The sequence below is a fragment of the Prenolepis imparis genome, unplaced genomic scaffold, assembly GCF_030444845.1.
Source record: "Prenolepis imparis isolate NDT839.2.m4 unplaced genomic scaffold, iyPreImpa1.0 SCAF_10, whole genome shotgun sequence".
NCBI lineage: Eukaryota > Metazoa > Arthropoda > Insecta > Hymenoptera > Formicidae > Prenolepis > Prenolepis imparis.
Genome location: NW_028141168.1, coordinates 10,141,247 through 10,164,313, shown reverse-complemented (window position 1 = coordinate 10,164,313; position 23,067 = coordinate 10,141,247). Strand labels below are relative to the sequence as shown.

General features: G+C 32.3%; 1 protein-coding gene and 1 long non-coding RNA gene across 3 annotated transcripts in view; one reads left to right on the top strand and one right to left on the bottom strand.

Annotated features, from left to right (window-relative positions):
* Positions 1-23,067, bottom strand: part of LOC145941846 (uncharacterized) — a 53,737-nt gene that overhangs the window by 29,859 nt on the left and 811 nt on the right. The window contains exons 2-10 of one of the 2 annotated variants that reach the window (XR_014426229.1): positions 22,288-22,605; positions 21,669-21,841; positions 19,431-19,740; positions 18,804-18,972; positions 16,093-16,399; positions 15,463-15,637; positions 13,530-13,913; positions 3,707-4,010; positions 3,446-3,485 (exon numbers count right to left, since the gene is read on the bottom strand). This is a non-coding gene — a long non-coding RNA (uncharacterized LOC145941846). Of the gene's footprint in view, positions 1-3,445; positions 3,486-3,706; positions 4,011-13,529; positions 13,914-15,462; positions 15,638-16,092; positions 16,400-18,803; positions 18,973-19,430; positions 19,741-20,697; positions 20,935-21,668; positions 21,842-22,287; positions 22,606-23,067 lie in introns of those variants that run through there. The other variant, XR_014426230.1, reaches the window with a different exon arrangement.
* LOC145942042 (uncharacterized) lies at positions 11,757-12,601 on the top strand. Its single transcript, XM_083048517.1, has 3 exons — positions 11,757-11,994; positions 12,130-12,214; positions 12,318-12,601. The coding sequence occupies exons 1-3, from the start codon at positions 11,888-11,890 to the stop codon at positions 12,591-12,593; spliced, it is 468 nt and encodes a 155-aa protein (XP_082904643.1). The 5' UTR covers positions 11,757-11,887; the 3' UTR covers positions 12,594-12,601.

The window sequence follows — 23,067 nt, the reverse complement described above, 5'->3', positions numbered from 1 at the left end:
GCATCAGCGAGATAGCATCGGTTGAAGAAAACGTTAGGAAAAAAATAAATATAGATTTAATTAAAAAATTGTTATTTAAAAAAATTATGAGAATAACTTTGGTTTTGTTTAACTGAGAATTTGTAGATAAATTGATTATAATTTTCATTAATTTAGTATTTATAAAATATAATATATGAAACGCAAAATCTCTTATATAATTATATATTATATTAACCGAGTAAATAATTCTCGAGAATAACTTTTCTCTTCCAGTATTTTAGTATCATCGTGACGATCAAGTCACTCTAAATATAAATCTCTTAACGTTTCGCTGTCAATTTCACTTTAAGAGAGATACGTGGAACTCATAATACTATTCCGAGAATTAAACATTCATATACCTAATAAGACAGAACTTAATGGAGCGCTTTCTCAATGGCACGGGCAATGGCAGGTTAAAGGCGTTAATTGAAGGCCAAGAAGAGACTGCAAGTAGTCAGATAATAACCAGATGAACCGCGACGAAAGAGAGAGAAGAAAAAGAGAAAGAGAATTTCACGCGAAACTATGTGTTGTATTCGAGGACGAAACAACGATGAAACAAGGGGCAAAAACGTCAACGGTTATAACTGTTGTGGCTGCGACTGCGGTGAGGACGTCTGACGTCTGGCGCTGGTGAAATGCACTAAGGGGTGATAGACGGGGGGGAAAAGAGAGGCGACTGAGAATGGGTTACGAGAAGGGGCGCCATACGGGGTGGCGGACGTGATACTCGGCGCACAGAACGATTCCGCAGGGTGGTTCCGAGGACTTTAGCTTTTATTCGAATCGTTCCGTCTTTCTTTCGGCGATGGATCCCACATCTCGCGTCTGCAGCAGACAGCCCTGCAGTTTCCCTGCCGCTTTGATGCACCTTTTTTCGGAATTTCGCCACGTACGCGTTGCCCCCTCCTGCTCCGATAGGATAGAATTAAAGTGCAATTTAAGCACTTTCCGCTTAGATCAAAAGTCGACAGCGAAATAATCGTTCTACGTTTCTCTGTTTTTCTCGAAATCACGAAATAACAGACCCGTTTATTTTAATTGCGCTATATTTTTACATTTTACTAATATCGATCTCATTTGATTCGATCGATAAGAATCGTCACAAGGAAGAAATTATAAATATCTGGAATTAATTCAATGGAACAAATTCTTGAAGTTTCTTTTCTAGTAATCTACGACAATATTTAAGAAATTATGATTTTTGAGTATAAGAATTTATAAGATTATTTTTTTAAATTAATTTAAAAAAATAATGTAAGTAGCATATATTCCCAAATTGTAATCGCTATTTTCAAAAATTTTATTTGATAGATGAAATTATTTTCAATCAATTTACTGGGCAATAATTAATTAATATCCGAACATTACATGAATGATGACACGCGCGCACGTATAAGCACTTTTTATATGCAATTCTGGAGATGCGACAAGAGAGTTCACAACAGCGTCGATGTCGCAATGCAAAGTCTAGCGCTTGAGCAATACGATTGGCAAATATGTTATGCCATTATGTCATCTTCTATCAATTTCTGTGTACTTATTAACTATTGCACGTGCAGATGAAGGTCGCATCTCCGAGTCTGTTTCTATCAAGCGTATACAGATGCACATACACGTGCGCGTATAAAAAAAACTAATATTGCGTCATGAGAAAGTAAACTTCCGCTATTGTCCGCTATTTTCCGCTATTTTAAGATCTCACGCGATTCCTCGTGTATTTTTACAGACGACAACCTGACGTCATACGCGATAAAAGTCACGCACGATAAGAGACGATGTTTTCTTCGAATTAAATACGCACGCGTCGAGAAAAGAGTGTTAATTACTTGCACACATCGCCTGATTTTGTTATGTCTAATTTGCTTTATCAGTAAGTGTGCGCATCCGTAATATACGCGATAAACTATTAAATTATCTTCTTCGAAGTTTTTCATTTTGCCATGAGTAATATCAGCTTTTTTGATATAAAATATTTTATTTTATATATAAAAATATATATATGTCTTTTTATATAAATTAATTAATTTATTTCTTTTAAAAACTTTGTGAGTTTTATTTGTGGGTGTACTATTTTACTTTTAATATACTACAGTTATTCATTGTCAGTAATATATTGCAACGTTTCATAATTAATAGTACCAAGAGAAAATTTTCGACATTTCGAATGCATATGGAGAGGTTTCCGAGAACTTTACGCAATTTCTGCAGACGAGGGTCGTCTCTCTCTCTCGGAGGGAAAAGTCTCGAGACCGCGATAAGATCTTCTCGTCGTATCCCTTAAACTAAAGAGGACTGTAAACGGAAGTAAACGAGGGGCAGCGTTAACTTCTTGTTTCACAGCACGGGGTACGGAAATAGTGAGTCATTTCGGCGCGACGCAGCGCCGAGAAAACTGTCTGTCGGAGGATTACCGTTTTCGCGTAATTCGCGAAGAGAAGGGGATGTATGCACGGGGGTTCGTGACCTCGCGAGCGGGGCGGGACAACGGAAGGGAGCAGCGGTAAAAAGTTGCTCGCGCGCGCGAACGAGATTGGGTCGCGCGGTCGCGACGACGGCGGTGCTGCAGACATCGCGTTGATTGTCGCGGCCGCTCGTTAAAGCGAGGAGAAAAAAGAAGAGACCCGCGGCGCGAAAGGACAAAAGAGAGACGGGTACGCGTCCTTGCGAGTTATGATTATTACCGCACGGCCGCGGCTTTACAACCTGCCGCGTTACCCCGAGATGCGATTACATGCACCTACCCTCCCCCGGGACATCCTGGAATCACTTTCTCGGCGTTTCGTTATAGAAATAATCAAAGGAGTCTGTCGTTAAGAGCGGGACACGTCGCGCCGCTCTCATGATTTATTAATGTTGCGGGATGACATGGCGGTGAAATTACTGTGGCCAACGACTCGAATCGTCCCCGACGATCGCTCTCGTCGAAAACTTCAGAAACGAAAAATGAATCGCGTCGCGCGGTGGCATTAAGCTGCCGGAAACAAGATGTTCCCCCCTGTCCCCCTGTCTACCAACGAGAACGCGCGAGTCCGGGTCAGTTGATTAACGATCCGTATCCGCTTTGAATCTTTATTCGTCGTGGCGTAAACGAGCGCCAAGACAGCACTGGCGAAACGTGACGATTATAGCGATCGGCGATGCTACTTTGAAATATTTACTCTAGAGAAGCCAGGAGAGCGATAATTAATTACTGAAAGTTATGATTGTAGCGGGAATCGGAAGTTGCGAGTAATTGATTTAATCGCAAAGCTATCGTATAACAACTATCGTATAACAATAAAATTTGTCGTGACGTAATTTCAGTATATATAATGATCTATTTTAATACACAAGATATTATTTTATATCAAGAATAGCTGCATACATCCCTCCATTACCTATAGAAATAACGCTATAGAAATGTTTATTTCTCACTCACCGATACGTGCAGTAGCGGAGTTGTAGTATCACAGCTTGATCTAAAAACAAAATATTTAAATTATGTAATACATGTGTGTTATTATAAATATTTTATTATTAATATTTTTGAAACAAGGTTTTGAAAATATAAAATATTTTATATGCATAAAAATAATATATGTATATAATGCAAAATAAATTCCATGGAAAAAATCAAGTAATTTTACTAAGTAGCGGATTAATAAATTGAGTATGTTATAATTATATTTATATTGCATACCTCACAGTTGCCCTCCTGTCGCCCGATGCCTCCTCGGGCCTCCTCCTCCTCTCTTGGTCGACCTTCTTCGTAGCACTCACGACACTCGCGAAAACACAGATCGCCCGACACTTTACACGGCACTCCCGACACGCGAAATTTTACACGGCACTCCCGACGCGACGCGTGAGTCGCACGCGTATTTCGCGTATTGCACTTGCAATGAGAAAATACGATGCGAACACTATAATCGCGCGAAGCAACAATCTGTTCGGCACTCGAGAATCTCGCGTAGTCAAACTCATCAGCTGATCAGTAATGCTACCTGTGGTAACAAATAAAATACATACATATTAGATTTTATTATTTTTTGCATTATATCATACATGATATAAATATATAGCTAACAATAATTAAAACTAGAAGAAGGTTCGAAAAGATATAGCTTTAAAATAAATATAATTCTCGAAAATCGACTGGCGTCTCATCTGAATATCTATAGATATCCGGTCTTTATTTTAGCTTAATTAATATTTTTTTTGTTTTTAGAAGGCAGAATTCTTTTTAGAACTCATGTAGAACTATAAATTTTTTTAATCCTGATAATTACTGATAAGGAAAATGCCGTAGGACAAAGACGCTGCGTGACACGAATAAATAACATAAGAATAATAGTATATCGTCACGTTACACATAAAATTTTAAAACACTACACACAAGCGCGCACCATTCTTCAATTTTATATTAAAAAGAATATTTAAAAAAATATATAAAGTTTATTTGAACTCGATTAATATTTTTTTGACAGAAATCAGCTGATAACTGTCAAAATATTAGTTTAGAGTATTATAACATATCATTTTAAAAAACATCCTATATCATTTAAAACATTATTTTATTTTATTTTGAACAAACTGATTGATTTTTTTCAGTAAATATATTGAACATTCATTAAGATTCATCGTTCTGATATTTAAGAATGGTACGAGAAATCGCGATAATTCAGAATCGTTCTCCAAGCGCACCTTGAATAAACTGATTTTCGTAAAGAACGTTCGAAACTACACTACGAATGCAATCGCGAGTATAGGTGACTAAAATGTATGAAAGAAAAAGTTTGTGTGAGTAAATGGAGACATGAATCACATAAGTATGCACGATAAGAAACCTGGTTTCAGCTGGTATGTACGTGACGATTATGTTTATACCTTATTTAGTGACGCGCGACATCGAAACAATTGAAGGTCGCCGAAGGATATATTTTTTGCCTCAGTTTTTATCTGCGTATCGAGTTTCGGACGCGCGTTTCGAGTTTCCGAGCCGTGCTCACTCGAGCGTAAAGGAATTGGAGATAACGTGAGAAGGACACGACGAGGAATAAAGAAAGACGCGAGATGCTAGGTTTCGAAAGAGAAGGACGTGAAAAAGAATAGAGAAGGATGCGAGATGTTTCGAGAGTCACAGTGAATCTCTCTTCTTTCATTGAATAGAGCGATACTGGCAATTTCTCAATGATTTCGCGCGGGTTATTTAGGTCAGAAAATTCAGAATGTCATCGATATATCGTGAAACGTGTTACGCGGATTATAATTAATTTGTCTTGCAATGATTTTCTATTGTACTATAAAAATTGAATGATTACGATTATTGGCTATCGATTGACGCGAATTATTTAATTCAGATAATATGAGACGCTACACCAATAAAAATCGCGAGATACTTTATCAAATTAACAACTCTTTAAAGTTCCGGTTTTTTATTGGATCATGATAATAGTAAAGCATAAATTTGCTAATTAAAATTTGAAATAATAATACGTTATAAAGATTAAAATAATGTTTTAAATATTAATATTAACAAATACATAGATATGATTATATGTCTATGGATTATCTATAATACTTTAAATTCGACTAATATTTTTGACAGTTATCAGCTGATTTCTGTCAAAAAATATTCGCGGAAAGTATAACATATAATTTACAACATATTACTGTTTTAATTTTTACAACATATTACTATTTTAAAATTTAATTAACAAATTAATACTTTATTATTATTTTTGATAGAAATCAGCTGAATAAAGCGTTAATTTGCTAATTAAATTTCAAAATAATGTTTTAAAAATTAAAATAGTAATATGTTTTAAATAATATGTTATAGTTCTTTTAACTCGATTAATATTTTTGACAGCTGATTTCTGTCAAAAAATATTAATCGAGTTTAAAGTATTATAACATATTATTTACATTATTATTTTAATTTCTATAACATTTTTTTATTTAAAAATTTAATTAGTAAATTAACGCTTTAATCAGCTAATTTCTGTCAAATACAATATACAATATACTTTATTCAGTCGAATTAATTCGCGAATATTTTGTGTTTTGAATGATTCACGAGAAGTGTTATGCATGCAGCGGTCAGAGATAGAATTGCGAAGCATATTTGGTCCCATCAGATGATACAATATTTCTCGGTTACGCGTCGCGACGCTATCGAATGACATTGGCTTTTCTTTTTCTATGACGGTATATCAATAAATACTGAGTTTGCAGGAATATTGTCGGCGGTTCGCGCTTTTGGTTTCACGGTAGTATCTCGAAACGGCTTAATGACGCTGCTAACTACCGTATTATTTAACGTGGATTTATGCATTGGAGTCGGCCGATTAAAACGCTACCGCGGTTAGCGATGGCTGCCTCGAGAGAAGCAGGAAGGAGGAAAGAGAAGAAGGAAGGATACAGAGACGTTGGTCGCCGTCGTATCTCGGTGCTCTTAATCCCTCGTTATAGCTCGCTCTGATAAACAGCCGCAACTCCCGCCGGCGGAATGGAGGATCACCGCCGGTGAAAAATACGGAAAACGATTACGCGACGACGTTACTACCTTCGGCGACGTGCGAGTCCTAGCCGCGTGATCCGACTTAATGCGTCCGACTCGTCTTCCATTTAGCCAACAGTTACGCCGGCGATCAAAGTACTTCGACGCGCGTTGTAAACATCTGGTTTCTCGGCGCGAATGAAAAAAAATACATCATACGAGAAATTTTATGTGACAAAGCCGCGCGCGATCATGCAATGCGACGTAGATGTCAGTATCAACATTGCAATGTTACATTTTGAAGGCTCAGGACCATCATCATAGCGACACGGTTACAATAATCTTATATAACTTTTTATGAAAAGACGTGTCCATTTTCGAAGAAATAAAGAAGAATACTTTTGCATTGCAATAATATTATCTCTACAAAGTTAACATCCTATTTTTTAAATGTCACGCAATTTATAATCGAATAGAAGGGATTTTCCTCTTTTCTAAACATGTTTCGAGAAAAGCGATTAAATTAACAATGAAAAATATTTTATATAAAAATAAGCTTTTTAAAAATACAACAATCCGGACATCTTACAACGCGAGGATTGCGAGCGGCGTCTAAGAGTCCTATTTTCTCGAGATTGCAGCCGTTGCTGCAGTCAGTGCAAGAGCGTGCAGCATTCGCGTTTAAGGGTCGGGTGTTTTCCAGGACGCGACAAAGACTAGAGATCCCTGGCACGCGGAGAAACGGAATAATTCTATGCGCTCGTGGTGCATACACGAGTGGTTGTTGGCGCGGGTGTCGAGAGAGAATTAAAGAGAACGAGAGAAAGAAAGAGAAAAAGATGGATGAGGCGAGAGGAGAGACGATGGTGGTCGGGCGACGGTCTCGTGCATCATCCACGTCACGATCGCTGCCAATGGGATCTTGGATATCAGGTGATGCTATTGGGGATTTGCATCTCCTGGCCGCGCCGAATGCATGAGAGGTGAGGTTCTCGTCCGTGAGCCGGCTGGCGCGACGAGAACGATGGGAAATCCGGTTGCACCGCATATATAGGCGAGTAAGACGAGGATGCAGTCAGTACGTATACAGGGTGCTTTCGAATTAAACCGTAATAACTTTATACGCGTGTTCTCTAATTACATTTTTTTCTTAAATTTTTGCTAATTTAATGTTTTTAATTATCGAGACAAAGTGGCATTTAATCTTCAATAGGGTAAGATTTTTTTTAGATTTAGATCACAGCATAAGAAATGCAAGAAATCTGTGCCTACACATTTAATAGTAATATAATTACATAATCAATAATAAATATTTAAAAAATGATACGAGAGTTTTCTTATAGATTTTATAAACCTCTCTTCAAATAAATTTTCATATAAAAAAGAATCCTATTAAACTAAAAAATCTAACAAAATTTGATACCTATTGAGGATTGATAATGAAAATTATCGATCAAATTTTTGCTACACGAAGAAAAACACGAGTGCAAATTTTTTTAAAGCATATTCTCGTTAAGTTTGACAAGTTTTTAATTTAGAACCACCTTGTAGATATCGCGGTGGACGCGAGAAAGAGACACGGATAGATAGCTAGATAGTGAAAACGGGAGAAACGAAGAGAAACGGAACATGGTCGATGTGTCTAGCGCAACCCGGCTGACTGGCTGATGGCTTGCTGGCTGGCTGGCTGGCTGGTTCGGGTAGTAGCTGGCTGGCTGGTTCGGCTGACTGGATCAACCGGGGACCGTCTAGCTTGCGTCTACCCCGCACCAAGCCAGCCTGGCATTATCTATACGTCTAGACACCCCTGCGCCACCGAGAGAAGACCATAGCGGTTTGGCGCTCCGCTTGTAATTTACAGCGCACCCCACCGTGTCTCTACACCCACGAACCCATCTTACCTCTCTCACCCTCTCTCTCTCTCTTTCTTTCTTTCTTTCTCCTTATTCTTTCTTTTTCATCGCTCTTTTCCTCTTTTTATCTCTTTCGTTCTTCTGTAAGATCGCGCTTGCACGTCCTCGCGTTTGAGTTTTTCCGCATACCCCCTTCTCGGTCCCACTCATCCGTTCCCGCCCTTCCCGGTCTGACGCTTCTTCATTTTTCTGCCATCCGATACCAGCTCGAGTGACTAGGATCGAAAGTTCAGTCACGCTATCGTAAATCTCGTATCTAAATTGTGAGATCGTTTCTTTTATACTTAATTTAAAGCATTTCGTAAAAAACAAAATAATTGCACTGAATGATATAATGTTATTAATTGTTATTGTATAAAACTTAAATAATTATTTTATCGAGATTTTAATAATCACGCATTTAATGCTAATTAGTAGAACAATGCTAGTTAGTAGATATTGCTAGTAAGATTTGGATATTCAAAATTTTGTAAATTAATTGCGTAGCAAATTGTATACATGTATAGTTGTTTTTTATTAATGCTTGAATGTAATCGTCCATTCGATTTTCCCTCCCATATAGTTAGATTTTTACGGCAATTATTCTATAATTGTGTATTGTAATTCTATAATTATAGAATTAAATTCCAAAGCACAAAATATTCGTCTGCATACGGCTTGAAAAATAAGGCAAAGCAACCTTGTTGCATTTTAAAAAGTATACTTAATTTTTAGTTAAATAATTTAATAATGTAAATAATTATAAACCTAAACAATTTAAAAGTAATATATATAAGTATATAAAATAAATATCATAAATATTTTATAAATTTTTAAGTAAAATCTAACATACTTTATACATACATTATATTGCAATAATAATGTTAAATAAATTACTATATCGCAATTATAATATTTTACATAATTTAACAATAAGTAATAAATAATTTGTAAAATTTGTGCTTTATGATTGCATCACTGTCAGTTGATGCTGCCTAGGTTTTTTCTTTTCTCTGTTTATCCTTTATTTTTTCTTCATGACACTCATAAGAATTTTCGTATAAAAACACAATAACGATCGCGTATTAATCACTAGAATACAGCGATGGTATGGTATTTTGCACAGAACATTCCCGACATTAATTGCACAAAACGTGTATTTTATTATTTAGAGAACAACGCGAAATTATGATTAACTTCTAAAATCGTGTAGCCACAAATTCAGTCTCTCTTTCTTTGTTTATAATTCTCTATTTCTCTATCATCTCGCGTTGTATTATCAAATTGAAATTAAATATAAATATTGCAAAATGCTTTATCCGAAAACATGTATATCGTTGCTTTATTGATTATTTGCGCGATAGATCTCGACAAATCATGTAAAACATTATATGTGTTTAAATTCGTTTTAATACATTAATTATATATATGTATAAATACCAAATTATTACTACGTAATTGCAAGTAATTAAAATACACGATTGAGTACAACTACTTGTGTTTATGATATAATTATGAGATAGTTAAACAATAGTTATGGAAGTACGCTATTTGTTGGCAACAAAGTTACATTGTTGCAACGAATAACATCGAGTGAATTTCGTCATACGATTTTGGAATACTGAGTAGATTATAATTTTCGTGATGTTCTCAATATAATAAAGTCACATGCATGGAGAGAATTGTCTCTTAGAATTTATCCTGAAAATCAAGGTAATCATGGGATAATATGATATGGAAAGAATTGTTATGAGAATTTCTCCGATTAATATTTATCACAATAAAAAATAATAATATCCATCACAATAAAATATAAAATGTTTGATTAATTTTACTAAACTATATAATAAAATTAATCAAACATATTTTATATTTTACTGTGATAGATATTATTTTTTATTGTGATAAATAATATTAATCAGAGAAATTCTCATAAAATTCTTTCCATACCATATTGTCCTACAATTACTATGATTTTCTATGACAATTTACTATGAGGATAAATTCTAAAAGAAAATTCTTTCTGTGTGATTAAAATCGGAAGTACCGTATTTTATTAATCAATGCGCGTGCGATCGTAATTAATAATATTTTCGCGAATGAATACTTTATGAATGCCATGAATGAGCAATAAAAAATAAACAAGAGAAGAAAAGAAAATCCAAGAAAACATCAAACGAAGCAATAGCAGAATAAGCAACATTTATAAATTTCTTTATTATTGATTACTAATAAAATTAATTGCTCGTTTTCTATGGTAGATTTTTTTTACATATGGTAATATAATGCACATATAAAGTGTTCTAAATAAAACTTTCGAAACTTTCCAAATATTTATAGTAAAATATTATAAAATAATTTATAGTAAAATATAATATTTTACTATATATTAAAATAATATTATAAAATAATATTTTACTATATTAATATGTATAAATATTTTTGCATTATTTAAGAAGTTTATAAATATTTAGATTACTCTCTTTTTTTATATGAAAGATTGATTAGATTTTTATCCTCTTTTATAAAAGCTTAAATTAAAAAAGTCTTAATTTTAAGTAATAGATTTAAGTAGTAGATTACGCATTTTTTTTTCTCTTTTTTCTCGATATCAGCACCCTATTTTAGTCGTACGATTTTCTATATCTGAACATCGATGTGTACATTGAAAACAAAATTTGTTAACTTGACTAAATCGTTCAAATAACTAAATATTATTTTGTTAATTGAACATATAGAAATATTTAAATTAAATATAACATTAAATCTATAACAAAACGTATATTTAACTTAAATACTAATATATGTTCAATTAACAAAATAGTAATTTAGTTGAAAGGTTTAGTTAAATTAACAAATTTTTTTTCAATTTATATATACAATATCAATGTACTGTAGTGTCAATTATTAGTCATAAACTTTATATATGAAATCGGTTCGGCTACGATACAATATTATGTCGAACGTTTCATTATATTTCCGGCTACTTTGATAATCGAAAAAAAAAATTCCCGATACTCATCTTGCTGACTTTGCAACGACGATGTTACTATGCAATCGCGATAAACGTTACCGGATAGTAGATTATTTAGGGGATTTTTGGCGAGATAAAGCGTCTTCTCGTCCATTCTATCATTTAAATTTCGGATTCCGATTTTTTTAAGTGTATTTCGAATATGGAAAAATTAAAAAATTCACATCATCACGGATATAAATCGCGTTGATAAAATTTGAAAATTTGAAACTATCCAACAAGAAGAAAACGAGGCATTTTTGGCACACGATACTTTACTTAAGTTTTATTCACAATACAATTCATATATTTCACTCGAAAATTTTCTATGCTTATTCCGAAAGACGTAGGTTAAGAATTTCAATATTACCGCGCGATAACGATAGCAACAATCCAAAGTATCGAACAAACCACGCGCATGCTTTAGTCGGATTCATTATTAAAGGCTGCGTTCGTCGTGTGAATAATATCGGAATGTCTGCGGAAAAGAAAGATAAAGAGAGCAAAAAAGTGGCCGAAAGAGTGATACTTATAAAACACGGTGATCTTTTCAGAAACGAAGTGGTCGCTGATAATATTCGGTAATAATATATACGTATTTGTCATGGGAAATATTAAAATAATAATAGTTTTGTTGCTCGCACGCAAAATAATTATATATAAATTCATTCTAACATACGTCACATTAATTGAGATAATTGTTTCGTTAAATTCAGCAAAGAAACAAACTTCCTCGAAAACGTATCGCAACGGTTATGGTCGCAGAAATACGAGCATTTAAGTGGGCAATTTTTCAGAGAGGTATAAAAAAAACTATCAGTCCTTCGAGTACGACAGAAAAAAAATAACAAACTCGCGACCATAGACAAATTTCAATGTGTTCGACGCGTGTCACTGACCGTAGGTGTTGGCGGAGGAATGCAAAAAAGCGGGACTTCCGGTGAATACCTTCGAGCATGATTCGCCGGAAGACGCGATCGAACGTTCACCGATTCCTTTGAAAGCTTCGCCGGCCTTCCCGAGAACGACATCCGCCCAGATCGGTCACCGTTCGTCTCGCGCGGAATATAGCTTGGAATTCGCGGGTCGTTTATTTATCTCGCCAAAGTGGACGATCGAACCCCCCACGAAAGCTGACGAATTACGCGTGACGCAACAAAAATTTATTTTTCTAGGTTGAAGCTTCGATTATTTGAAAATGATGTCATATATATTTCAGTTAAAATATAACATGTCTATAAAAGCGAAAGAGTGAAGAGATAATGTGTATTATTACAATATAAATATTATTATTTCCCTAATAATATTTTTATAAATTAATTTTTTCTGTATCATATATTTCAGTTAAAATATAACATGTCTATAAAAGCGAAAGAGTGAAAAAATAATGTGTATTATTACAATATAAATATTATTATTTCCCTAATAATATTTTTATAAATTAATTTTTTCTGTATTAAAAAAATATATCATATACTTTTTAAAGAAAGACTAAATAGCAATTTTATATTTGCTTAGAAAAATAGCTTTTCTCGAAACATTTTATGAGGGTTATGTTTTGGGTTAAGTATTGGGGTAAAGTTTACTTTATACATATATATGTATAAACGATGAAGCATTGAAGGCTGGCCTTACGACATTTTCATAATTATCAAGCGACAGTATTGATGAATGTTGACATTATCGACTGTTTTCAGTTCACGGAAATATATAACATATTGCGTTTGTAAATATAAATAAGCTATATATAGGTTATATGTATACATAATATATCTACGAAGTAGACAGTTGGAACAATCTTAAATAAAACTAGTAAAATTAATATTATAATATAGAATAAAGTTGATTACATATATAAATAACTGGAAACTGTCGATAATATCAGGCATATGTATATATACATAAGTAAGAAGCTGCGTCTCTTCAAGATAACCAAAATGATCAAGATCATTTATGATTCTCATGATATTTAAACCATTGACGTGAACACTCGTAAAGTCGTAAACAGAACAGCTATTTAAAGCTATAAAAATTCAAAGTTTAAAAGTGACCACAATATTGAATTATTACAAAAAGTATCGGCGCAGCTAATTACAGAACAATGACATGCACATACTTGGCGTGCATAAGTTGCACTTTTGCTGCACTGCGGAGAGAAGACGTGAAAGATGCGAAGATGCGCTTTCGATCCATGTCCAGGCAATTCAGGCGGATCACGTTGTCCCAGAGATATCCATATAGATGTATAACAACGATAACGCTCATTTAACACGAATGTTTCGACCAACGCCCGACACTTCCGAGAAACACTCTCGACATTCTTTCGCGTTCACTTTTGGACGCAATAACACTCGCGAGAACTACGGAGCGATTTGAATGCGACTCTGTGATCGCCGCGACGCGGCACTAAAATGGCGGCTGGAGATATATCGATATGCAATGTTGCGATTCTCGAAACATCGAAAGTTGAGACCCCTGATGTAACGGCCGTGACTATTTCCTAAAAATAAAGAAATTCGAGACGTTCATATAAATATCAGCAAATAGTCGAAATATGCAACAAATTATTACACAAACATCAATGCAATCAATTAGAGAATAAATATATATATACGAGATGATAATTATGCACCTGTTTCCCATGGTTTAGATCGAAGAAGAAAAGTAAAGTATACGAGAGAACGATTTCGGTACGTGGATCGCCGGTGCAGAGGGGCCCATATCGTAATAACGATAACACACGGTTTAATACTATTTCAACATATGGCCAACACTTTATGAGAGACATTCGTGATAATTTTTCGCGCACGAGACGAACTTTTAGACACTAACACCCGCAATAAATACGGAGCGATTTTGAGTGCGACCCAACGGTCACCGCGACACGAATGAACTAAGATGGCGGCGAGAGTTGTATCGATATGACGCAATATTGCGATTCTCGAAATATATATCGAAACGATCGAGACCGCTATATATGTAATGGCAGTGACTATTTCCCGTAAAATACAAAAATTTTAGACATTTATATGAAAAAATGATCGAAACGTATAATGTATTATTACATAAAAATATAATCAATACAATAAATTACGAAATAAAACTATATATACAAGACGATAATTATGCACCTATTTCCCATAGTTTATTTCGAAGAAAGAATATATATATGAAAATAAAATATACGAAAAAGAGCGATATGTCGATGTAGTGTCCCATATTGTAATAACGATAATCACGATGTTTAATATATTATTTCGACGAATGCCCAAATTTATGAGAAAAACTCACGATAATTTTTCGCGCACAAGATTTACTTTCACACAAAAATGCGCGAAAAATACAGAGCGGTTTGAGCGCGTCCTGCGTCGTTTCGGCGCGTTTCACGTAATGAAGATTTGAGATCTATCGATATGTAATAGTAGTCTCCAAGTATCAAAACAATTGAAAACAATAATATTTATATAATTATTTCTCATAAAAATAAAAAATTCGATATTTCAATAGATATTAAAAATGATCAAAATATAATAAATTTTAAAATATATAATATATAAATAAATTTCAAAAATATATTAAACATACTTAAAAGTGTGTCGAAATAGAGAATTGCAATAATTATTTGACATACATACAAAATTGTCCGATGATGAAAATTATACTGGAATATCAAAACGCATGATCCAAATAGAGCTAACTCTAATCATGACATAAAAGTATAATATGAAATTTATTTATATTTTTGTTTATGTTTTTATATTTATTAGTATTAATGAAATACTTCTTAATAATATCATTTATTTTTTGGTAGATGTCTATTTCTTGGTATTCTTAGATGATTATTCTATATTTATATACCAAAAAATTTTTGCTTTAGTGGATGATAATTTCTCCGATAACAAAGTTGGATTCACCTCAACCGCAATCAATTTTTCGTCATTTAACCAATTTAAATAGACAAGATATTGCAAATAATAAAAATAAGAGATGTTTTCTTCCCTTCCTATTATTTAATTATTTAAAATGTTTTTTTCCCTTGATAACTCTACCTTGTACTTCTTGACGACTTGGAATGTGTGCTGAGATTGCGAGCTAGAGCAATTTAATAATTGCTGTCTTCAGTCTACTCTCCCCATTTTCAAGCTTTGGTATCTTTGCTTCTTTTTCTTGCAAATTATTGGAAAACGTTGTGTACTGTCTCGCAGGAATATTGTATTCGACAATCTGAAAAACAATTATTGTTTATATTAGCATCGATAAGAGCATCTTAACACTTTGGAACATTGAGAAGAACATTAGCTGTGTTCATTTTATGATATTTTGAAATTGCCATTTTCAATCAATTTAGATTGTATGATTTTGAAATATAATATCCCCCATGATATACATCTTAAAAGTTAATATTATTTTTTAACTTCAAAATGTTGAACTATAACAAAAGATTTTATATAACTTCATATAAATGAATAATTCAATAATGGAAATAAAACCAATTACATATAAAATCGCTATGTAAAAATAAAGCTGCAATAACATGTGTAAATTGCGATTTTTAATGCCTAATCATTAATGTTGTATAATATTTTACGATATCATATTAGACTTGAACAGAGAAAATCCACATAATAGAGGATTTAACAATTATTGAATCATATAAATGTGATATTTTATAGTCTCACCTTATGATCGAAATATAGTATGATTAAATTGGCTTTTTGGACAGCAATTGCCATTGCTAGGCAACTGTATTTAAGTAAGTATTGATATATCCATTCTGCGTGCCAATAGGCAAGTGAGTTTTCTCATGATTCACATCCATGCAACAAGATGCGCCACCAATCAGCATAATCTCATATTTGATTCCTAGCATTCTTAAGTCATATTCTACCATGGCACCTTGTAATCCAGTCGAGAACAATCTGGGACCAATCCAGACTATAGTTTCCATCGAGTTCTCGCCATTCCAAATTTTTGGAATTATCGGTCCTTTAAAAAAGAAAGAAAAAAATTAGAAAAATAATTATAATAAATATTTGCACGTTAAAGTAATGCGTTTTTATTATATAAATATTATATTATAATAAATGTTAACTTTGCGAGAGCTAATTTCTACATTTTAATTTATGACATAAACAAACAAGTCACGGATTTTGGTTCCAAACTAAAATCTTACATTATATATACAATATGAAGCAACTGCGTAATAATAATTCAATATTTATACATGTATCTATAAATCTGTTTGTTTTAACTAAACTGGCTGCACTAGTTCAGAGTCTATCTTTTTTGCTCGACATTGAAAGGAAAAAGAAAAACTCTGAACTAGTGCAGCGAGTTCAGTCAAAACGAACAGACCTAATAAGTGTTACATTTATTTATATATATATATATATATATATCAATAAAAGTATTGGTAGTTCTTTTGTATCTTGTTATTAGTTATTACGCAATTGCGTAATAATAATTCATTATATATACATATAACAATAATGTATTAAAATGAATTAAAACGAATGTATATGGTATATAAGTAATATATCTATAATATAAATATAATAATATATATAAATATAAATAATTAAAATACATGATTAAATACAACTATATAAACTTAAAATGCGTCATAACGCCACACTACTCAAAGTAGATTCGTTTTGTGACTTGTTAATTAATGATTGAAAAGATATTAAAATGAAAACTTTATAATCCGAGCTGCTGTCTTTCTCGACACGATACGACGATACCTGATGCCAAAATCGAGACGCACAGCACGCCAAGTCGTAGTGCAGAGGATAAAACTACGTGCTGCGCGACTCGAACTTGGCATCAAAGCGTACGCAACACATGCGACTGACACGTGTGTGACAAACGATAGCGCGTTATAAGTCATGTTAGGACTTCGTGTATCATATTATTCTTCGATTGAAAAATACTGAGAAAACGGGACAACATACATACACAAAATGGCTGCGACATTTTCTCCTAGAAATAAAGAAATTCAAGACGTTCATATAAATATCAGCAAATGGTCGAAATATGTAACGAATTATTACACAAACAACAATGCAATCAATTAGAGAATAAAGTTATATATAGGAGATGATAATTATGCACCTGTTTCCCATGGTTTAGGTCCAAGAGGAAAAGTGAAGTATACGAGAGAGCGATTTCGGTACGTGGATCGCCGGTGCAGAGGGGCCCATATTGTAATAACGATTAAACACGGTTTAATACTGTTTCAATGTATGCCCGACACTTTACGAGAGACATTCGTGATCATTTTTCGTGTACGAGACAAACTTTTAGACACTAACACCTGCGACAAATACGGAGCAGTTTTGAGTGCGACCCAACGGTCGCCGCGGCACGAATGAACTAAGATGGCGGCCAAAGATGTATCGATATTACGCATATTGCGATTCTCGAAATATCGAATCGATCGAGACTACCATATAATGGCACTGTTTCCCGTAGAAATAAAAAAATTTTAAACATTTATATCATAAAATGATCGAAACATATATAATGAATTATTACATAAAAATATAATCAATACAATAAATTACAAAATAAAGATATACATACGAGATGATAATTATGCATCTGTTTCTCATAGTTTATTTTAAAAAGAAAATATATATATGAAAATAAAATACGAAAGAGTGATATGCCGATGTAGAGTCCCATGTTGTAATAACGATAATTACGATGTTTAATATATTATTTCGACGAATGCCCAAATTTATGAGAAAAACTCACGATAATTTTTCGCGCACGAGATTTACTTTCAGACAAAAATCCGTTGGCGAAACTGACCCTATTTCTCGTTGAAAATAAAAAAATTCGATTTCAATACATATTAGACCTGATTAAAATATAATAAATTTTTCAATATATAATATATAAATAAATTTCAAAAATATATTGAACATATAGTTAGAAGTGTCGAAATAGAGAATTGCAATTATTTGGCATACATATAAAATTGTCCGATGATGAAAATAATACTAGAATATCAAAATGCACGATCCAAATAGAGTAAACTCTAATCATAACATAAAAATATAAAAATAAAAAATATTAAAAATATAAAATTTATATATTTATTAGTATTAATGAAATACTTCTTGATAATATCATTTATTTCTTGATAAACGTCTATTTCTTGGTATTCTTAGATGATTATTCTGTATTTATGCCAAAGAATTTTTGCTTTAGTGGGTGATAATTTCTTCGATAACAAAGTTGGATTTACCTCAACCGCAATCAATTTTTCGTCGTTTAACCAATTTAAATAGACAAGATATTGCAAATAATAAAAATAAGAGATGTTTTCTTCCCTTCCTATTATTTAATTATTTAAAATGTTTTTTTCCCTTGATAACTCTACCTTGTACTTCTTGACGACTTGGAATGTGTGCTGAGATTGCGAGCTAGAGCAATTTAATAATTGCTGTCTTCAGTCTACCCTCTCCATTTCACGCTTTGGTATCTTTACTTCTTTTTCTTGCAATTTATTAGAAAACGTAGTGTACTGTCTCGTAGGAATATTCGACAATCTGAAAAACAATTATTGTTTATATTAGCATCAATAAGAGTATCTTAACACTTTGGAACATTGAGAAGAACATTAGATGTGCTCATTTCAAAATATTTTGAAATTGCCATTTTCAATCTTCAATTTAGATTGTATGATTTTTGTAACATAATATCCCATAAAATACATCTTAAAAATTAATAATATTCGTAAACACCAAAATAATGAACTATAACAAAAGATTTTATATAAGTTCATATAAATGAATAATTTAATAATGGAAATAAAACCAATTACATATAAAATCGCTATGTAAAAATAAAGCTGCAATAACATTTGTAAATTGCGAATTTTTAATGCCTAATCATTAATGTTGTATAATATTTTATGATATCATATTAGACTTGAACAAAGAAAATCCACATAATAGAGGATTTAACAATTATTGAATCATATATATGTGATATTTTATAGTCTCACCTTATGATCGAAACATACTATGATTAAATTGAGCGTGGCTGTTTGGACAGCAATTGCCATCGCTGGGCAATTGTATTTAAGTGGGTATTGATATATTCATTCTCCGTGCCAATAGGCAAGCGAGCTTTCTCATGATTCACATCCACGTAACAAGATGCGCCTCCAATCAGTATCTCATATTTGATTCCTAATATCCTCAAGTCATATTCTACCATAGCACCTTGTAATCCAGTCGAAAACAATCTGGGACCGATCCAGAGTATAGTTTCCATCTAGTTCTCGCCATTCCAGATTTTTGGAACTATTGTTCCTTTAAATAAGAAAGAAGAAAATTAGAAAAATGATTATAATAAATATTTGCACATTAAAATGATGCGTTTTTAATATATAAATATATTATAATAAATGTTAACTAACTATGCAAGAGCTAATTTTTACGTTTTAATTTATGACACAACCAAGTCACGGATTTTGGTTCCAAACTATAAAATCTTATATTATATATACAATATAAAGCAACTACGTAATAATAATGCAATATTTATACATGTATCAAAAAGTGTTACATTATCAATAAAAGTGTTGGTGGCTCTTTGTATCTCGTTATTACGCAGTTGCGTAATAATAATTCATTATATGTATATACATATAGCAATAATGTATTAAAATGAATTGAAACGAATTTATATAATATATAAGTAATATATATATATATATATAAATATAATATGTAAGTAATTAAAATAAATGATTAAATACAACTATATATACTAAACATGCGTCATAACGTCGCACTACTCAAAGTCGATTCATTTTACGACTTGTTAATTAATGATCAAAGATATTAAAAAGAAAACTTTATAATCCGAGCTGCTGTCTTTCCCGACACGATACGACGATACCTGATGCCAGAATCGAGACGCATAGCACGCCAAGTCGTAGTGCAGAGGATAAAACTACGTGCTGCGCGACTCGAACTTGGCATCAAAGCGTACGCCATATGCGACTGACACGTGCGTGACAAACGATAGCGCGTTATAAGTCATGTTAGGACTTTGTGTATCATATTATTCTTCGATTGAAAAATACTGAGAGGACGGGACAACATACATACACAAAATGGCCGCGACATTTTCTCCAAGAAATAAAGAAATTCAAGACGTACATATAAATATCAGGAAATGGTCGAAACATGTAACGAATTATTACACGAACAATGCAATCAATTAGAGAATAAAGTTATATATAGGAGATGATAATTATGCACCTGTTTCTCATGATTTACGTCCAAGAGGAAAAGCGAAGTATACGAGAGCAATTTCGGTACGCAGATCGCCGGTGCAGAGGGGCCCATATTGTAATAACGATAACACACGGTTTAATACTGTTTCAACGTATGCCCGACACTTTACGAGAGACATTCGTGATCATTTTTCGCGTACGAGACGAACTTTTAGACACCAACACCCGCGATAAATACGGAGCAGTTTTGAGTGCGACCCAATGGTCGCCGCGCGAGCACGAATGAACCAAGATGGCTGCCAGAGATGTATCGATATGACGCAATATTGCGATTCTCGAAATATCGAATCGATCGAGACAGCTATACATGGAGTGATGGCAGTTACTTGCCGTAAAAATAAAAAAATTCTATATTTCAATAGATATTAGAAATGATCAAAATATAATAAATTTTAAATTATATAATATATAAATAAATTTCAAAAATATATTAAACATACAGTTAAAAGTGTGTCAAAATAGAATTGCAATAATTATTTGACATACATACATACAAAATTATCCGATGATGAAAATAATACTGGAATATCAAAACGCATGATCCAAAATAGAGCAAACTCTAATCATGACATAAAAATATACTATAAATTTTATTTATTTATTAGTGAATTTATTAATAAATTTATTAATGAAATACTTTTTCATAATATTATTTAATCATTTTATCAATTTTATCAAATTTATCAATTTATTTCTTGATAGACATCTATTTCTTGGTATTCTTAGATGATTATTTTATATTAACATGCCAAAGAATTTTTGCTTTAGTGGGTGATAATTTCTCCGATAACAAAGTTGGATTCACTTCAACCGAAATCAATTCTTCGCGTCATTTAACCAATTTAAATAGACAAGATGTTGCAAATAATAAAATCATGAGATATTCTTTCCTTCCTATTATTTAATTAAAATGTTTTTTTCCGTTGGTAACTCTACCTTTTACTTCTTGACGACTTGGAATGTGTGCTGAGATTGTAAGCTGAGACTGTAAGAGATTAAATCTTCAGTCTACTCTCTCCATTTTCACGCTTTGGTATCTTTACTTCTTTTTCTTTCAAATTATTGGAAAACGTTGTGTACTGTCTCGCAGGAATATTGTATTCGACAGTCTGAAAAACAATTATTGTTTATAATAGCATCGATAAGAGCATCTTAACACTTTGAAACATTGAGAACATTAGCTGTGCTCATTTCATGATATTAATTTTAAAATTGTCATTTTTAATTTAGATTATATAATTTTATATCCCCCCCATAAATACATCTTAAAAGTTAATATTGCCCATTAACACCAAGATAATGAATTATAACAGAAGACTTTATAAAATATGTATATATAAACAAGTAATAACAAAAATAGAAGCAATTATATATAAAATTGCTATGTAAAAATAAAGCTGCAATAAACTGTATAAATTATGAATTTTTAATAGCAAGTTATTAATGTTGTATAATATTTTACAATAGTGCATTATATTAGAACAGAGGAAATTTGTGTATTAGGTGATTTAAAAATTATTGAATTATATATATATGTAAAATGCTATAGTCTCACCTTATGATCAGAATATACTATGATTAAATTAAGCGTGCCTTTTTGCACAGCAATCACCGTTGCTGGGCAACTGTATTTAAGTAAGTATTGATATCATTGATCCATCCTCTATGCCAATAGTCAAGCGAGCTTCCTCATGATTTACATCCACACAACAAGATGCGCCTCCAATCAGCATAATCTCATATTTGATTCCTAATATCCTTAAATCATATTCTACCATGGCACCTTGTAATCCAGTCGAAAACAATCTGAGACTGATCCAGAGTATAGTTTCCATCAAGTTCTCACTATTCCAGATTTTTGAAGTTATCGTTCCTTTAAAAAAAAAAGAAAAAAATTAGAAAAATGATTATAATATTTGCACATTAAAATGATGCGTTTTTATTATATAAATATTATATTATAATAAATGTTAATTAACTTTGCGAGAGCTAATTTTTACATTTTGGTTTATGATACAAACAAGTCACGAATTTTGATTCCAAACTGTAAGATATTATATTATATATACAATATAAAGCCACATTATTACGCAACTGTGAAATAATAATTCAATATTTATACATGTATCAATAAAAGTGTTACATTCATACATATATCAATAAAAGTGTTGATGGTTCTTTGTTTCTTGTTATTACGCAATTGCATACTAATAATTCATTATTTATACATATAGCAATAATGTATTAGAACGAATTAAAACGAATTAAAACGAATTTATATAATATATCAGTAAGATATAAATATAATAATATAATATTATATAATAAATATAAC